The 14,877-nt window shown below is 56.3% G+C and overlaps 1 protein-coding gene across 3 annotated transcripts; it reads right to left on the reverse strand.

Annotated features, from left to right (window-relative positions):
• Window positions 1–2,881: 2,881 nt before the first annotated feature.
• Window positions 2,882–11,853, reverse strand: ZNF629 (zinc finger protein 629). 3 transcript variants are annotated; one of them, XM_082360223.1, is made up of 3 exons: window positions 11,536–11,853; window positions 8,932–9,039; window positions 2,882–8,796 (listed from the first exon to the last, which is right to left on the reverse strand). In XM_082360223.1, exons 2-3 carry the CDS (start codon window positions 8,941–8,943, stop codon window positions 6,244–6,246), a joined length of 2,565 nt encoding a protein of 854 aa, XP_082216349.1. In that variant the 5' UTR covers window positions 8,944–9,039; window positions 11,536–11,853; the 3' UTR covers window positions 2,882–6,243. The 3 variants fall into 3 exon arrangements, with proteins under 3 accessions (XP_082216349.1, XP_082216348.1, XP_082216350.1); XM_082360222.1 differs by having other exon boundaries at window positions 2,882–8,777; window positions 11,536–11,851; XM_082360224.1 differs by lacking the exon at window positions 8,932–9,039 and having other exon boundaries at window positions 2,882–8,777; window positions 11,536–11,850.
• Window positions 11,854–14,877: the final 3,024 nt, after the last annotated feature.

Raw genomic sequence — 14,877 nt, forward strand, 5'->3', positions numbered from 1 at the left:
GCCAGGACGCCTCAGCGGGTGACTTATTTCATTGCGACCTGCACTGGCCACTGGCCTTGTTCTCGGGAACCGTGTGTCCAGCGGCGCCTGTGGGTTCAGTGTGCTGTCGCGTCCGCGGCCGGAGCCTTCACCGAGGCTGCACTGGGGCTCGCGCTTGGGCCGGGCTTGGTGCCGGAGCTGGAGCTGGAACTGCAGCCATGGCGACGGGAGCGGCAGCCGACATGTCAGCAGTCACGCCCTTGCGCGACGCTGCGGCTTTATCAGAGGTCGCACCTTCGCTGGGGCTCGCGGCCTTGTCCGCTTTCGGGCTGCACCTGGCGCCCAAGGTTTCGGCGGGGCCGCAGCGGTTGGACCAGGTCGGACCGGAGACGGAGACGCGGGCTACAGTGACTTCCGGCGCAGGGCTGGCGGCAGAGAATGCGCTCCCCGAGGCGCGAGCCGTGGCGGGAGATGGCATCGGGCCGTCGAGGAAGTGTCCGTGGCCCCTGGCAGTGGTGGCCAGGGTGGGAAAAAACGCAGCATATTGCATCATAGAGATGCCGCCTGGCTCTGAGAGGAGCGCTGCGCCCTGGAGCGGTTCGGAGTCAGCCAATCTTCTGTGAGCACTACCCTCTTTCCCGGGAGTCATCTCCACGTGGGCTCCTTAATAAATGCAAGTGACTGCAACACCTCTCCAAATATCTCTCCTGGGCTAGTCTCCATATCCAGAAGGGCTAAAATCTCTGAGTCCCCATGCTTAATAAAGTCGGCACCAAACCACTTTCTCAAGCTCCAGACCAAGGGAGTGGAATAAAAATCCCAGAATTTGTGGGAGGAGCAAGCACTGATGCTGCAGGAAGAACAGAGTAAACTCACCATAAACGTTGGTTTGCAATGAGCCTGCCCGGTGCTGGGAGGATCTGCCTTAGGGGCTGGTCAGGCCCTTCCACTCAGGATGTTTGATCCCTTTACAACCCCCAGTAACCTCAGTGGCTGTGTGATGCCCTGGGCCCTTGAGATGGGCAAGCCAAAGCTCCTCCTGAATCTTGACCTTGGCTGGCCTCTGGGGGTAAGCAGATGTTTGGCCTCAGTGGCAAAGTTACGTGTTTTAGCCAGAATTAAGGCTACTGTCTGTGATTGGCCACAGGGTCCAGGGGAGCATTTGACATTAACCACTCTCTTTAAAACTTCCCTTGGGCCCTGTGGTGCTACACTCTCCTGCTTTTCCTCATACTTTTTATCTTCTCATGGTCCTCCTCCTCTACCTATAAGCTAGACCCTCTCCTTTCTACTCTACTGCTCTCCCTGGGTGTGTTTATCCAGGACCATGGCTACAGCTAGGCTGCTAAGGCCCAACTCCTCCAACCCAGTTGTCTTTCCTAAGCTCCAGACCTGGTAAATCACCATCATTCGTGGCCAGGGTTGGGGGAGGGGGATAAGATCATGTCACTCTCCTTAACACCCAGCCCCCCACACCGCCCGCCAATGGTGCCCTTATTCCCAAGTTACTCAAACAGGATGCTCTACACTCCAGGCTCTGCTCTCTCCCTTTTCTCAATTCCCACTCCACTATGCTCTAAGCCTACACCTAACTGTTATGCACCCTCTATCCCCCACCACACCCCTGGCTTCTACACTTACTATTTCCTGTTCCTGCAGCCCTCAACCTTCAGGTCACTTCCTCTGCCAGTTTCCTGACCTTCTGCTGTGGCAGGTACCACGTCTGGATCCACAGCCCCTTCTGCTAAGTATGAAGCAGTGTGCTCCAGTGTCTGTTCTTCCCCTGTAGTCCCCTCACTTTGCTGAGGATCCTCCTGTGCTGAGGCACCTCAGTGTCCCCAGGGAATATAGAATAGCCTTCATTACTCGCTTCTACATGAAACGCAATTCCCTCCTCTCTTTCCCCCTTCCCCACTGCCCCCTCCCCTTGCTTTCCAGATGGAAAAGGGGAAGGAGAGACAATTGAGTCTGCCTTGGGAGTCTGGGTCAGAGAAGCACAGGGAAGGTGGGGAGACAGCTTCCTGGCTGGGGCAGGGCCCCCCGGCAGACTGGGGCAGAGGCAGGCAACGGGTCAGAGCAAGTATTGACCTCAAGCAGCCACTCAGGGGCCATGGCCAGGTCTAGGCTCAGGAGATAGCGCTGAGGCAAGCCTGCAAGGCGGATTCAGCGGAGCAACCCCTGCCTGGCCCAGATAGTGTGGAGCCCAGGCCAGGCCCAGGCAGGCCCAGCGGTGGGGGAGGAGAGGCTTGGTTGGGTGCAGAGCTTGCTCCTGGCCATTCTGGTTTCCCTCACCACCTTGCAGTAGATCTTAGGCAAATGGCTGCCTCCTGTTAGCCTCGGCCTGTCCACACATTGAGGGCTCATGGGCTACATCCTGAGAGTGAGAGGACGAGCCAGGTCTCCACCCACCTCTCCCCGGGGTCTAGGAGGCTCTGGTCCAGAGGAAGGGCTGGGCCAGGTCCAGGACCCAGGCGAACCACGGGAGGTGGCTGCCGGCTTCTGGAACTAGAATCTTAGGCACTTTGCCTTGTGGCCATCTGGGGAGGGTGCGGGTGTTGGGGCCCGAGAGGCCTCCCTGGGGCAGCACAGCTGGACCCGAGTCAGCCAGTGCCAGAGTCACCAGGCTGCCATCCAGAAGTCGGCATGTCGTGCTGCTTGGCTCTGCCACCTTCTCAACACATTTCTCCCCCTGTCTCCCAAGGGGGCAGATTTTAAAACTCCATAAACCCTCAGGCTCCCACCAGCAAGCTCTGGATGGGGATTTTAGGCCTCTGGGAAGAGGGTTGCAAGGGCGGCCTGGGGTTGGGCTGAGCTTTTGAGGTTACACATGGAAGCTGCCCTGGGAGAGGACGGGCTCTCTCAGCCGGCTCTAGGCTTGAAAGAGAAGACAGAAAACACCTGGGAAATCTTATTCCCTTTATTCTCTTCAACTAATCAACATGACCACCAGTGACACAACACTGTTATTGACACACAACACTCAAAAGTGGGGCCTCTCTTCACTCCAGGGGGACAAGTCAGGTGAGTGGGGCTTCCCTCACGGGGGCAAAGGAGTCGGGGCTGCTCACCTGAGGGGCGGGTGCCATGGAACCCACCTCTTGGTTGTGATGGTTTCGAGTTGCCCCACCATTCAGGATTCATGCCCATGCTCCCTTGTGACCTCCATATCCATAGCAGTTTCAAGTTTCAGCCTAAGCTCAGATCAGTTTCTACTCTCCCCTCTGCTTTCACCAATGACGCTGTGACCCTGTGTCGCACTCCTCCACGAGGGCACTTCTTAAGAGTCAGGCTTGCGTGGAGTTGAACGGGAGGGTTTGGCTACACTCTGCCTTCCAGACCCAGTTCTGGTGGGAAAGTGCCACGACCCCTGGGCCTTGGCCTGAGCTGGTCAGAGGGACTCTGGACACTGCCACCTCCCCCAGCCGGTTCCCTGCTTAGTTCCTCCCAAGATGTAGCTTGCTGTGGGAGGAAAGTACCCAGCTAAAAGAGTTTGGGGAGGTGGGCAACAGAGAACAGGTCACACCCCAAAGGTCTCTGACTCTGCCCCCTTTCTTGCTATGAAACCCCAGACCCCAACTAATTGTGTCCACATCATCCATTCAGTACCGGAGCCAAGACCCCTGGCCCTCACCCTACAACATGCGAGCATCCTACTACGTATGCTACACCCTAGTCCTCAATTGGCCTTCAGTCGGCCTTTGACCACACTGACCATCTTCCCCTGGACTGACCCTGGAGCCCCAAGGGCTCTCCAGGACCCTTCTGGAGACAGATTCCTCAGACCTGTTTCTGAGAGGATCTGCTTCTAGCTTTACAAGGGGTTTGTCTCTACAACTGAAGTTTCTTTCTTGCTGCCATCTTACAGGGAAAAAAACCTGCTTGGAGAATCGTCTCCTCTTCCTCAGTCTCAGAGGGACACCATCTTGGTCCATGCTGTCAGTAGAGGCAGGCAGCCTTCTTCTCCCCTCTCGGTGGTGCTCTCTGACCTGGCACTTGGGTGGGGTGGGGCTTTATGCAGGTGTTAACAAGGGTCTCCCCGTAGTCATCCAAGGCCTGCCTTTTCCTTCTCCCCAGCAGGCCTCCCTTTTTCCTCCTACAGCGTTCTAGATTTCGATCTTTGAATTTGAGGGTCATCCCTTTGGGAACAGGATAGACGAAGGGTGAAGGACTTTCACCTTTTGAACTTTTAGGTAGTGGAATCAGAGGCCTCTTCCACAGGTTTGTAGGAAGCTGGGTCACCCTCTCCAGGGATGTGACTCCTCACCTGGCATCTCAGTCCTCTTACTTCAGGACCACAGTGCGTTACTGGGGCCAGCTTGGGGTCAGTGGGCACTTCCTTTGAACCCAGCACTGGACGGAGTCCTCTCCTTCTTTAAGGGTATCCAGGGTTAGGGGATGGGGTTCTCGTTACGGATGTTTCAAGAGTTTTCTCTCTTCAACCATTTTAGAAGAAAACCGTCTGTTTCCCCTGCCACACACTCGCAGTCATGTGAGCGGGTTTGGCTGGGTTAATGAAAGTATGTCACTGTGTGTGGTGTGTGAGGACTGGAGACAAGCCTGGCCAGGGGGTGTGTTTCTCATCCTTCCATTTCCCTCTGAAGGTTTCTGGCTAAGGAGGAGAGGAGCCAAGTGGGTGGAATCTGTCCCTTTGCAAGCCCACAGTCGGGCTGGGTTGTTAACAACCTCAGAGGGCTCCAGGTACCAGGGTGAGGTGGCCAGGTGGTCGGGTCTCCATATACTCTTCAGAGACCCACGGTCCAGTCTGTGGGGTGTTTGGACACCCATCACAGTGTGCAGGCTGGCTTGTCCTGCCAGCAGCCTTGCTAACAGCTCAGATGAAAGAGTGAGGTTTAAAATCAGGTTGCTGGCTAATGAAAGCTCTCTATTCTGTCAACTTGCTGTCCCTCGTTGCCACAGAGAGCCCACACATAGCTCTCTTGACTTGGAGAAGAGAAGTCTGGGGAGGATTTAACCACACACAGGCCTTGAGTCTCTGAAGGGCTTTATTCTTTGGAGGTCGACTAGCAGCGGTTCTCCCTCTCCGACTGAGGACAGAATTTGAGGAAACGGGCTGCCACTGCAGCAGGACTGGTGGCAGTTAGATTTCAGGAGAAGCCTCCTGACAGTGAGACCTGAGAACGTGGCAGGAGGGACCCTCCATCCCTGGAGGCCTCTGAGAGTAGACGTCCCCAGCTGGGCTGGGGAGAGGGGAGTCCTGCCTGCTTTGGGGGTGGGGGGAACCCTGATGGCCTGAGCTGGGATCTGCTTGTACTTGCAGTTTAACAAGCTCCTGGAGACAGGGAAGACTGGGCAGCCTGGAGTTTGTTGGGTTCCATCGGAACAGTTTCTCCACCTTGGTCTGCTTTCCTCAAAGCACTCTAACAAACCCCCTACTCTTCCTCCCTAATTTTTCTGGTCTCCTTATACTTAAAGCTTTTATGCACCCCAAACTTCAGCCTTTAAAAAGGCTGGATATTTTTTTCTTCCCCATTTTTGGGTTCTTTCTGATTAGGAATTCCATGGGCCTCTTCCTTTCACACACACAATCATCTAAGACTGCCCTCGTACCCCAAGGAGCCCCCAGTGTCCTGAGCTACACCTTCTCTTCCTAGTTCCTGGGTCATTTCTCCTCTGTGGATCTGAGGGCTCCTCATCACTTATTTTTCTCCTGTTTTCTTCCTTTTCTGGTTCCACCCCATTCCCGCGCTCCTCCCCAGACGAGCAGTTTCCTCAGTGTAATTGTCCACGGCTCTGGGAGAGAGGTTCCCTCCCATACTCCAAGGGGAGAGAATGCTGTGGAGCAAGTTCATGGGAGGTTCTTCTACACCTTCTAAGGGTCACTCCTCCCAAGTCAACGCCATTGTCATATTCCCTGCACTTCCTTGACCCTATAGTTTCACAAGGATTTCAATACAGTTTTATAGGGTTGTCTAGAGACATATTGGGACCTCTTCCTACAATTAATAGGGCTTTTATCCACTATGGTTTATAGGGTTTTTCTGCTACAGACTTAAAGGGCTTTTTTTTCCTACGTATTTATAGGGTTTCTAACCCAACAGTTTTTCTCTACTGCCTTATAAGTGGTTCCCACCAACAATTTTAAAGGGTTTCTCATCACTGATGTAAAAGCACTATTTTTACCCACCATTCTTTATCCTCTGCCTCTCTACAATCTGATAGAGTTTTCCTCCTTTCCCCACATAATTTTTGGGGAGATCCAGTGTTCCTCTCAGGAGAGAGAGGCCCCTGGTCTCCAGACCCATTTCACAGGGTGACCCCTGGGTGGCAGCTCCTATGGAGGAGGAGGGCTGCGACTTCTGTGAAGCCGTCTCCACACTCGGGGCACAAATAGGGCTTTTCTTCCAAAAGGGTTTTGGGGCTTCCGCCTTCCCCATGGCTGCTGCTCTCTGTGGGGACGGGGGCTTCCTCCTCACTTTCCTGGCTTGTGGACAGGGTGCCTGGCTCTGGGAGGGGGTCCTCAGGTTTGGGGGACTTTTCTTGGCTATGGGTCTCCTGGTGCCGGATGAGGGCTAGGCGATCGAGGAAGGAGGCCCCACAATCTGAGCAGCTGTAGGGTCTGGCCCCCAGCGGGCTCCTGAGGTGCTCCAGGAGGACCGAAGAGCTCTTCCCCAGCTCCGGACCCTTCTGGGGTTTCCCGCCGGCGTGGACTTTCTGGTGCAGCAGCAGCTCGGAGCTGAGGCCAAAGCTTTTTTTGCATTCGGGGCATTTAAAGGGCTTTCCACTTAGGAAGGGACTGGGCCCTGCCCCTTCCCCTAGGCCAATCCTATAATCAGGAAAGAGAAAGGGCTTTTCGTTGCCGTGGGTGAGCTGATGCTGGAGGAGCACAGCGCGATCCAGAAAGCTTTCTCCACAGTGGGAACAGATATAGGACTTGGAGGACAGCAGACCCAGCCTTTGGCTGAAGCTCTCCTGCCCATCAGGCATTTTAAAGGGCTGTCCTGGGGGGTCAGCTCTGCCCTCCGCAGCACCTGGATAGGAATTTCCTCCAAAAGGGAGCCTGGGGTTTCGAAACTGAGGCGGCTTGGGGGCGGGGTGTGCAGGGAGGCCATCTGAATTTTTGTAGGGGTTTTCTCCAATATGGATCCTCTGATGCTGCATGAAAATGCCCTCGTCATTGAACCCCTTTCCGCAGACGAGACACTTGTGTGGTTTGGCTCCGGGGGGTGGGGTCAGCAGGGCAGGGTCCCCGAGCCCCAGGAGGCTGTCGCCCTGAGCCCTTCGGGCGGGGGTCTTGCCCCTTTCATGGATCACCCGATGCTGCTCCAGCTCGTGCGCCTCCAAGAAGGCCTTCCCGCAGTCGGAGCACACGAAGAGGTTCTCATCCATGTGGGTGCGCACGTGCGTAATGAGGTTCGAGCTCTGGCTGAAGCTCTTGCCGCACTCGGGGCACTTGTAGGGCTTCTCGCCCGTGTGCGTGCGCCGGTGCTGGATGAGGTGGGAGCTGCGGATGAAGCTCTTGCCGCAATCGGAGCACTTGTAGGGCTTCTCGCCGGTGTGGATGCGCTGGTGGCGGATGAGGGTGGAGCTCATGATGAAGCTCTTGCCGCAGTCGGCACAGATGTAGGGCCGCTCGCCGCGGTGGATGCGCTGGTGATTGATGAGGTTGGAGCTGACGCTGAAGCTCTTGCCGCACTCGGGGCACTTGTAGGGCCGCTCGCCCGTGTGCGTGCGCTGGTGCCGCAGCAGCGTGGCGCTCAGCGTGAAGGTCTTGCCGCACACCGGGCACTTGAACGGGTCCTCGCGCAGGTGAGTCCGCTGGTGCTTGATGAGGGTGGAGCTGTGGCCGAAGCTCTTGCCGCACTCCAGGCACTCGTAGGGCTTCTCTCCGGTGTGCGTGCGCTGGTGCTGGGTCAGCTCCGAGCTCTGGATGAAGCTCTTGCCGCACTCGGTGCAGCGGTACGGCTTCTCGCCGGCGTGGATCTTCTGGTGCTTGAGGAGGTTGTGGTTCTGGCCGAAGCGCTTGCCGCACTCGGGGCACTTGTAGGGCTTCTCGCCCGTGTGGGTGGCCTGGTGCTGGATGAGGTCCGAGCTGCGGTAGAAAGCCCGCCGGCACTCGCCGCACTTGTACGGCTTCTCGCCCGTGTGAGAGCGCTGGTGCTTGATGAGGTTGGTGCTCTGGGTGAAGGCTTTCTCGCACTCGGTGCACTTGTAGGGCTTCTCGCCCGTGTGCGTGCGCTGGTGCTGCACCAGGTTGGAGCTCCAGCTGAAGCACTTGCCGCAGTCGGGGCACTTGTAGGGCTTCTCTCCCGTGTGCGTGCGCTGGTGCTGCACCAGGTGTGAGCTCTGCGTGAAGCTCTTGCCGCACTCGGAGCAGGTGTTGGGCCGCTCGCCTGTGTGGATGCGCTGGTGCCGCAGCAGCTTGGACCACTGGCTGAAGCTCTTGCCGCACTCGTTGCAGATGTAGGGCTTCTCGGCCCCGGAAGGGCGGCCTTGCACCAGCTCCCGCAGGCTGGGCTCGTTGGCCGGGACCACCGGGGGGCTGTTCCAGGTGGTCAGAGTCCCCCACTGCCAACTGGCCTCACAGGCCTTGGTCCAGTCAGACGGAGTCGGGACTACCTCGGGGGTGGGGGGGTCCAGAGGGGTCTGGTGGTCTGAGGGGTTGGAGTGACCCAGCGGGGCCGGGGGGTCCTGGGGGACTGAGGGATCCTGGGAGGGTGTCTCCAGGGGCATCTCTGGTGGGTCCTTGAATTCTGGACTCTGAGTTGGATCTCCCAAGATGACCTCCTCCCCAGAACTTTCCTGCTGAGGGCTCTCCTCTTCGTTCCCACTGTCGGCACCTACAGAGAGAAAGGGAGTCTCCAGCCCCCATTTCCTTTCAGAACACGGGCCGAGCGTCACTTCCCTCCCCTGGGTTTCCCCCAGAGTCTGCGCCCCTCCCTGAACTGGGGCCACTGTCTTGTCAGGACCGCAGTCCCTTCTTGTGTCCCTCACCTCGATGAGCATCGTCGGGGCTCAGCTCAGGACCCTGCAGATCAGGGCCCCACAGCGCTGCCTCGGGCTCCATCCCAGAACTCAGGACTGCCCAGTGCTCCAGGGACCCTGGGGAGGGGAGGGGAGAGAGCACACCATGGGAGCTGACCTCCCGCCTTCCTTTACTCCCCCAGCCCCACTTCCCCACCTGCCCACCCCCCAGCCCCTATTTCTCCTGATCTGAACTGCAGTCTCCTACCTCCCCATTTTTCTGGGCATCAGTTCTCACCGCGCCCACCCCCCCTCCCCACCCCCCGCCCCCGCAGGCCAGATTCCTGCTCCAGATCTTCAGATCACAACTAAGCAAGTAGGTGAATTTAAGAGTGTAATTAAAAGCTCATCAGTCATAACCCTTTGAACCCAGACTGGGGGCTGGGGAGGTATTATCTGACACCCACAGGGGAAGCAGGCTCTCACCCTACCCCTCTGATGCCCAGAGGCTGGGAAACCTGTTATTTTGCTAATCAGAGGAAGTTCATTAAAGACTCTAATTTTCCTCCTTAATGGGGCTGCTAATTGGGACCAATAAACTTTCCTTATGAGCCCCATAGACAATCAAGACTGCCTGGAACACTTAAAGAGTTAAAAAAAGAAAGTAACCACCCTGATTTCCCTGAGGGGACAGGGCCCTCCAAAAGACTGGGGCACTTTCCCGTTATCCAAGCACAGAAAGAAGGTCGAAGCTCGGGCCAGAGGTAGGGAGAGGGGGCAGTTTAAAGCCATCGGGGGCTTCTGCAGGAACTACCTTGAGAGGGAATTGGAAAGGAAAAGAGAGATGGGATGAGTGTGTGGAGACCACCTGGCAGCTGACAGCTAGCTGACACAGTGCCTGCTGTGCTGTCCTCATTGTCTCACCCGATCCTCCCCACAGTCCTGTGAGGAGACCCAGGAATCAGGTTGTCCATTTTCCAGATGAGGAAATCAATGCCCAGGGAGATTTCTCCAAGGTCACAGGCTGGGAAGTGGCAGAGCTAAGACCAGATATGCCAGGCTCTGTGTCTGGCTTGTCGCAGCCTCTAAGAGAGGGAAATGACCTTGAAAGTCATGTGAAACTCATAAACGTGGGCAGCTGGGGAAAGAAGCTCAGACAGAGCCTGCTGGCCATGGGAACGGGATGGAGAAATTCCTGGGATCAAGAGGTTTCCCTGGCTGTAAAAGGAGGGGTTGGATCCTGACAATCTGTAGCTGTGAACTCGAAACAGAGTACTGCCCCACTGAAGCCTTCCACTACCACTCCCATCCTGGTACCCCTTCTTCTAATCCATCTTTTGTTACTGCTGTATCCCATCCCTAACACGTAATAAGTGCTCAGTAAATTTTGAATGAACGAAAGATGAATGAATGAGATGCCCCTTGCTCCTAGAAAACCTGTTTGGTCCAATGCCTTTAAAGGGGATGGCAGCAGAGGAGCAGGAGTTCAGAGTAAAACATAGGCAGCTGTCACTTCAGAGACAGTGATATGATTCCATGATGAGGGAACAGGGCCACAGGAGCTAAGTGCTAGGAGGAGAACTCCCCACAAAGTTTAGACCCTTAAGAGAGACCCTGGGGAGGGCCTGGGCTTTGAGTGGCCATGTGGGATGACCACTGTGTGTATGAGGGCGGTGGTGCAAGGACTTGTGAGAAGGCAGCAGCGTGGTGACCAAAGTGAAGCAGGAGCTAGCTGAAGCCTGCCAAACAGCAGTAGGAGAGACAGGACTTAGATGTTAGGAAGTAAATGAATTTCTTCATCTCCGCAGCTCCTTAGGCTATGAGAATCCCCCACCCCCATCTGTAAGTGTCTTTGGGAAGGTGGAAGCAGGGACTTCTGCCAAGCTGGGGGCTGCCTGACTATGTTGAAGAGGCCTGCTGTGTTTGCTGAGGACAGGTAAGAATTTATGTACCATGATCGTCTCTCGAGAAATTCAAACTCAGCGGTCCAGGGTAGAAGGGAAGGGGTTAATGACAAGGCCGACATGGAGTATGAAAGTGGGGAGACCGAGGGAGGCAAGAAGTGCTTGGGCCTGCAGCGGCCTCGACCTCAGGCCAGCCCCACTGCGGAGGGAGGGAGGGAGGGAAGGAGAGGAGGAGGCTGCCTCACAGAGAGGTGTGGAGAGCGGCCCAGGGTGACCCTGACATGGAGGCAGCCGCGGGAATACAGCCACCCTGGCCCCGGCCCCCCGACGCCCACACCAGCCCGGACCCTGGACTTCTGCTCCAGCCGGTCCCCACGACCCTCCTTCCGGCTCCCAACCCCGAGCCTGGCATCCTCCCCTCCCCCGCCCGGGGCACCCAGGATTCCCGGCTCTCCCGCGGCGCCCCGGCCCCCGGCCCGCCAGGCCGAATTCCCTCTTCCCAGAATGCTCACGCCCTCCCCTCCCCCACAGCCAGACCCTCGCGCTCTTCCCAGAATCCTCGGCCCTCACGGCCCCTTCCCGGCCCCCACCCCTAACCCGGGCGGCCCGGGGGCGGGGGAGGGGGCTCAGTCCCGCGCCCGGCCCCTGCCTCTCGCGCCCCATTGTTCCCCGGCGGCCGTCCCGGGCCCTCCGGGCCAACCCCCCGGGAACCCAGGCGCCCCCAACTCACGGCTCTGGGGTCTGGGAAAGGCCGGAAGGCAGAATCCAGCCCCAGGGGACTTAACCCCTTGAATGCCCTGCCTCGGGGGGGCGGGCTAGATGCCGAGGACTCTGGGGTCCTTCTCAAGGGGTGATCCCAGGCTGAGGACCCGGGGACCAGTTCAGGGTGACTGGGACGGAGCAGGAAGTGACCCCAGCTTCCCGGGCCCCTCTAGCCTGGAGTCAGAGCATCAGCTCTATGGGATTTAACCCTTTGCCTCCCACAGCCTGGGAGAAAAAGAGGACGGGGAAGCAGGGAGGTGGCCGAGACGACGCCCCTCTCTCCGTCTCCAGTGGAAGCCAGTTCTCGGGGGAACCCAGATATACCAGTGAGGGGCTCCGGATTTCTGGCCACCCTCCATTTCTCAGGGGCTCCGCCTGCCGCTCCCAGAAAGCCCTATCTCAGATTTGTTGGCTGCTGGTCTCCGGGGCCTGCCTTTGTTGGGACTCAGACCCAGGCATGGGTCCTGGATGCCTGGATTGTGGGGTGGGAGCCAGGGCTAGCAGGACAGACCTGGAGACGGAACATCCTACAGACCAAAAATGGCTTAGGTGAAATAAGAAGTCACAGCAACAAGCATTTGGGCTGAGGGGACCAGCGCAGCCAGGAGAGATTTGTGGCAGCCTGTGTCCCTAGCCCCAGCCTCACTGGGACGTGTGTGCTGGCCCCTCTTCCCCAGTTAGCTCCCTTCAGAGGAGGAAACTGAGGCCCCGTGGTGGCAGGAGGGAGGAGGGCAAGAACGTTTCCCAGTAGCTCCAGTGGCACCCAGCTCAGAGCAAGAGGGAAACCCTGGTGGCCTCAAGTCCAGGTTTTCTAGGCCCCCAGTTTTTATAGCCTTTTTCTCTTTTCCTCCTCACCACAATCAATGATTATCCCCATTTTACAGGAGAGGAAACTAAGGTGTGAGAAGTGAGGGAACGTGCTTAAGACCATGCCATTATTTCAGTTTAACACATTGGTATATGGAAGCCTGTTATTTCTGGGCACTGTGGGGAACATAACGGCAGGGAGACCTCAGAGCTGAACAAAAATTGGGCTCTCTACCCTCAAGAACTCAAGGGGTTTGATTGTGTGTGTTTGTGTGTGTGTGTGATAAACACAAAGGAATTACAAATCACATTCACAGAGAGAATGTGAAAAGGGCTATCTGTCCAGAGATGTGAGGGAGTGAGGGGAGGAACAAACTGTCAGAAATTACTAAGGGCACGCAACTCCTCTGGGCCTACATCTGCGGTTTAGAGAGTGTGACCAGCCGAAGAGGCCCTGCTGGCCCTGCCTCTGCTCTTTATCAGAGCTGTCTCCTTCCACCTTCCCTAGCAGGCATATCTCCATCTGATCCTTGGCTTCTGTCACCTTTGACACCTCAGTCTCGCCTCAGGGCCTTTGCTCCTCCTGGTCCCCCTTCCCCTGCTCTGTTTCTCGAAGCATGTATCACCTCTGGCACTGCCTTCCCCTCCCGCACACACAGGGGTTAAGATCAGCTCCATCGGGGCAAGGGCCTGGCCTCTTGTAATCACTGCTGTCTCCACTGCACCTAGAACAGTAACTGGCAGGTAGTAGGTGCTCAGTGCGTGGAATGAAGTCATCCTCCTGCCTCTTCCATCTGTTTCTGGATTAATCCCTAGGCTGGACAGATGGGGCAGAGTTGGGCAGAGCCTCCACTGCACAATCACATTCGTTCCCAGACATCCCCACTCTCCCCTTTGCTCTGAGGGACAGGTGAGAATGAGGCCGACTTGGGATCAGAGAGGCTTGTGGGCAGATCCGGCCCTCAGGGCTCTCTTCTGCCCTCCCAGGGCTGCAAAAGCCTGACCTGGCCCTGGGGCAGTAAGTCAACAGGAAAGCTGTACCCTGGAGGCTCACAGAAGAGTTGAATTTGGCCTACAAGGTTTTGGGGTTTTTTTTAAACTGAATTAATTGCCACATTTAAAAATTGGTACATTTCATATAAAAATTCAAATTTTGGAAAATCCAAAGATGTGGCAACATCACCCAAATTTTCACATGGCAACAACTGGCTGGGCGGTAGCTTCCTTCTTTAGAGAGGCACTGGCTTTCCAGTTTGTCACAGTACTTGTCACTCCTCTTGTGTTCCCCAACCGTGAGGCTGAAAGGTGGTTTCAGTATATTAATCATCTTTCACTGTTGATGCTCCAACACCCACTTAACTGTAGCTATTGATTCTGTACCCCTTGATCTGTGTCTACCAGGTTCAGAGTAATAAATAGGAGGATGATGTCTGCTGACGTAGTTCCTTTGATTATTCACTACGTGCTGGGCACTGTTCCAAGGGTTTACGTGTAGTAACTCCATGAACCTTCAAAAGAGCTCATGAAACCAATATAATTATTATTTGAGGATAGAGTCAGTCACTTGTACACAGCTTACTAGTGACAGAGATGGATTCAAACCCAGGCATGCTGACTTCAGAACCATCAGGGCTCAGGTTGGCTGTGTGTGTATGTGTGTCTGTGTGTGTGTCCGTGTCTGTGTGTGTATGTGTTTCTGGGACCACAGGGTAAGCCTCTCAGCCCCGCCATTCTCTCCTCATCTTGCTCCAGAAGCTGGGGAGAGGAATCGGGAAGGGCAGGGCACTCCGGGTGGGCCAAGCCATTTTCCAGAAAGTTTCCTGTCCTGCTTCTAGGGAGGCAAAGGGCGCTCTGACTATAGACGACAGTGTGCTGTCCTGTTGCCTATAGTCAGATGGCACAGTGGCCATGAAGGAGACCCTCCTGGCAGGGGGATTCCTGGAAGGATGAGGATTGGATTGACTCCCCGCCTTTCATGGACAACCCACCGCCATGTTCTTCTTGGTCACAGCTCACGAGCCTCCCACATGGCCCCTTAATACAGGGCCTTGTGCCCCGAGGCCCAGGTTGCTTTGAGAGCAGTGAGGTCCTCAGGTAGATCCTGATCCAAACCCTGCTCCATCCTCACTGCCAGTATGATCTTGGGCAACTCACTTTGCCTCTTGGAGATTTAACTTCCTCTTCTTTGGAAAGAGGATGAGCCTTGGTTTCCAAGGGACTGGAGGGTTAAATGAGATGATGCAAGAATTTGGAGCTGACCAGCTCTAGCCAGGTCTGCCTCAGTCTTCCTCATCAGAGGGCACAGCCCTCAGCCTGGTGGGCAGGAGAGCCAGGAGTCTGGAAACCATGTCCTGAGTAATCTGGGAGGACTTGGGGCCACGACTAGACACTCCAATCCCCTGCTCTATGGATGGGGACGCTCTCAGGGCATGATGCAAGGACTGGGAAGGTGAAGCCGGAGGAGGCCACTCACCTCACCACCCCAGGCACCTTGTCACCAGGA

Source organism: Balaenoptera borealis, assembly GCF_965194805.1.
Source record: "Balaenoptera borealis genome assembly, chromosome: 16".
Classification (NCBI taxonomy): Eukaryota; Metazoa; Chordata; class Mammalia; order Artiodactyla; family Balaenopteridae; genus Balaenoptera; species Balaenoptera borealis.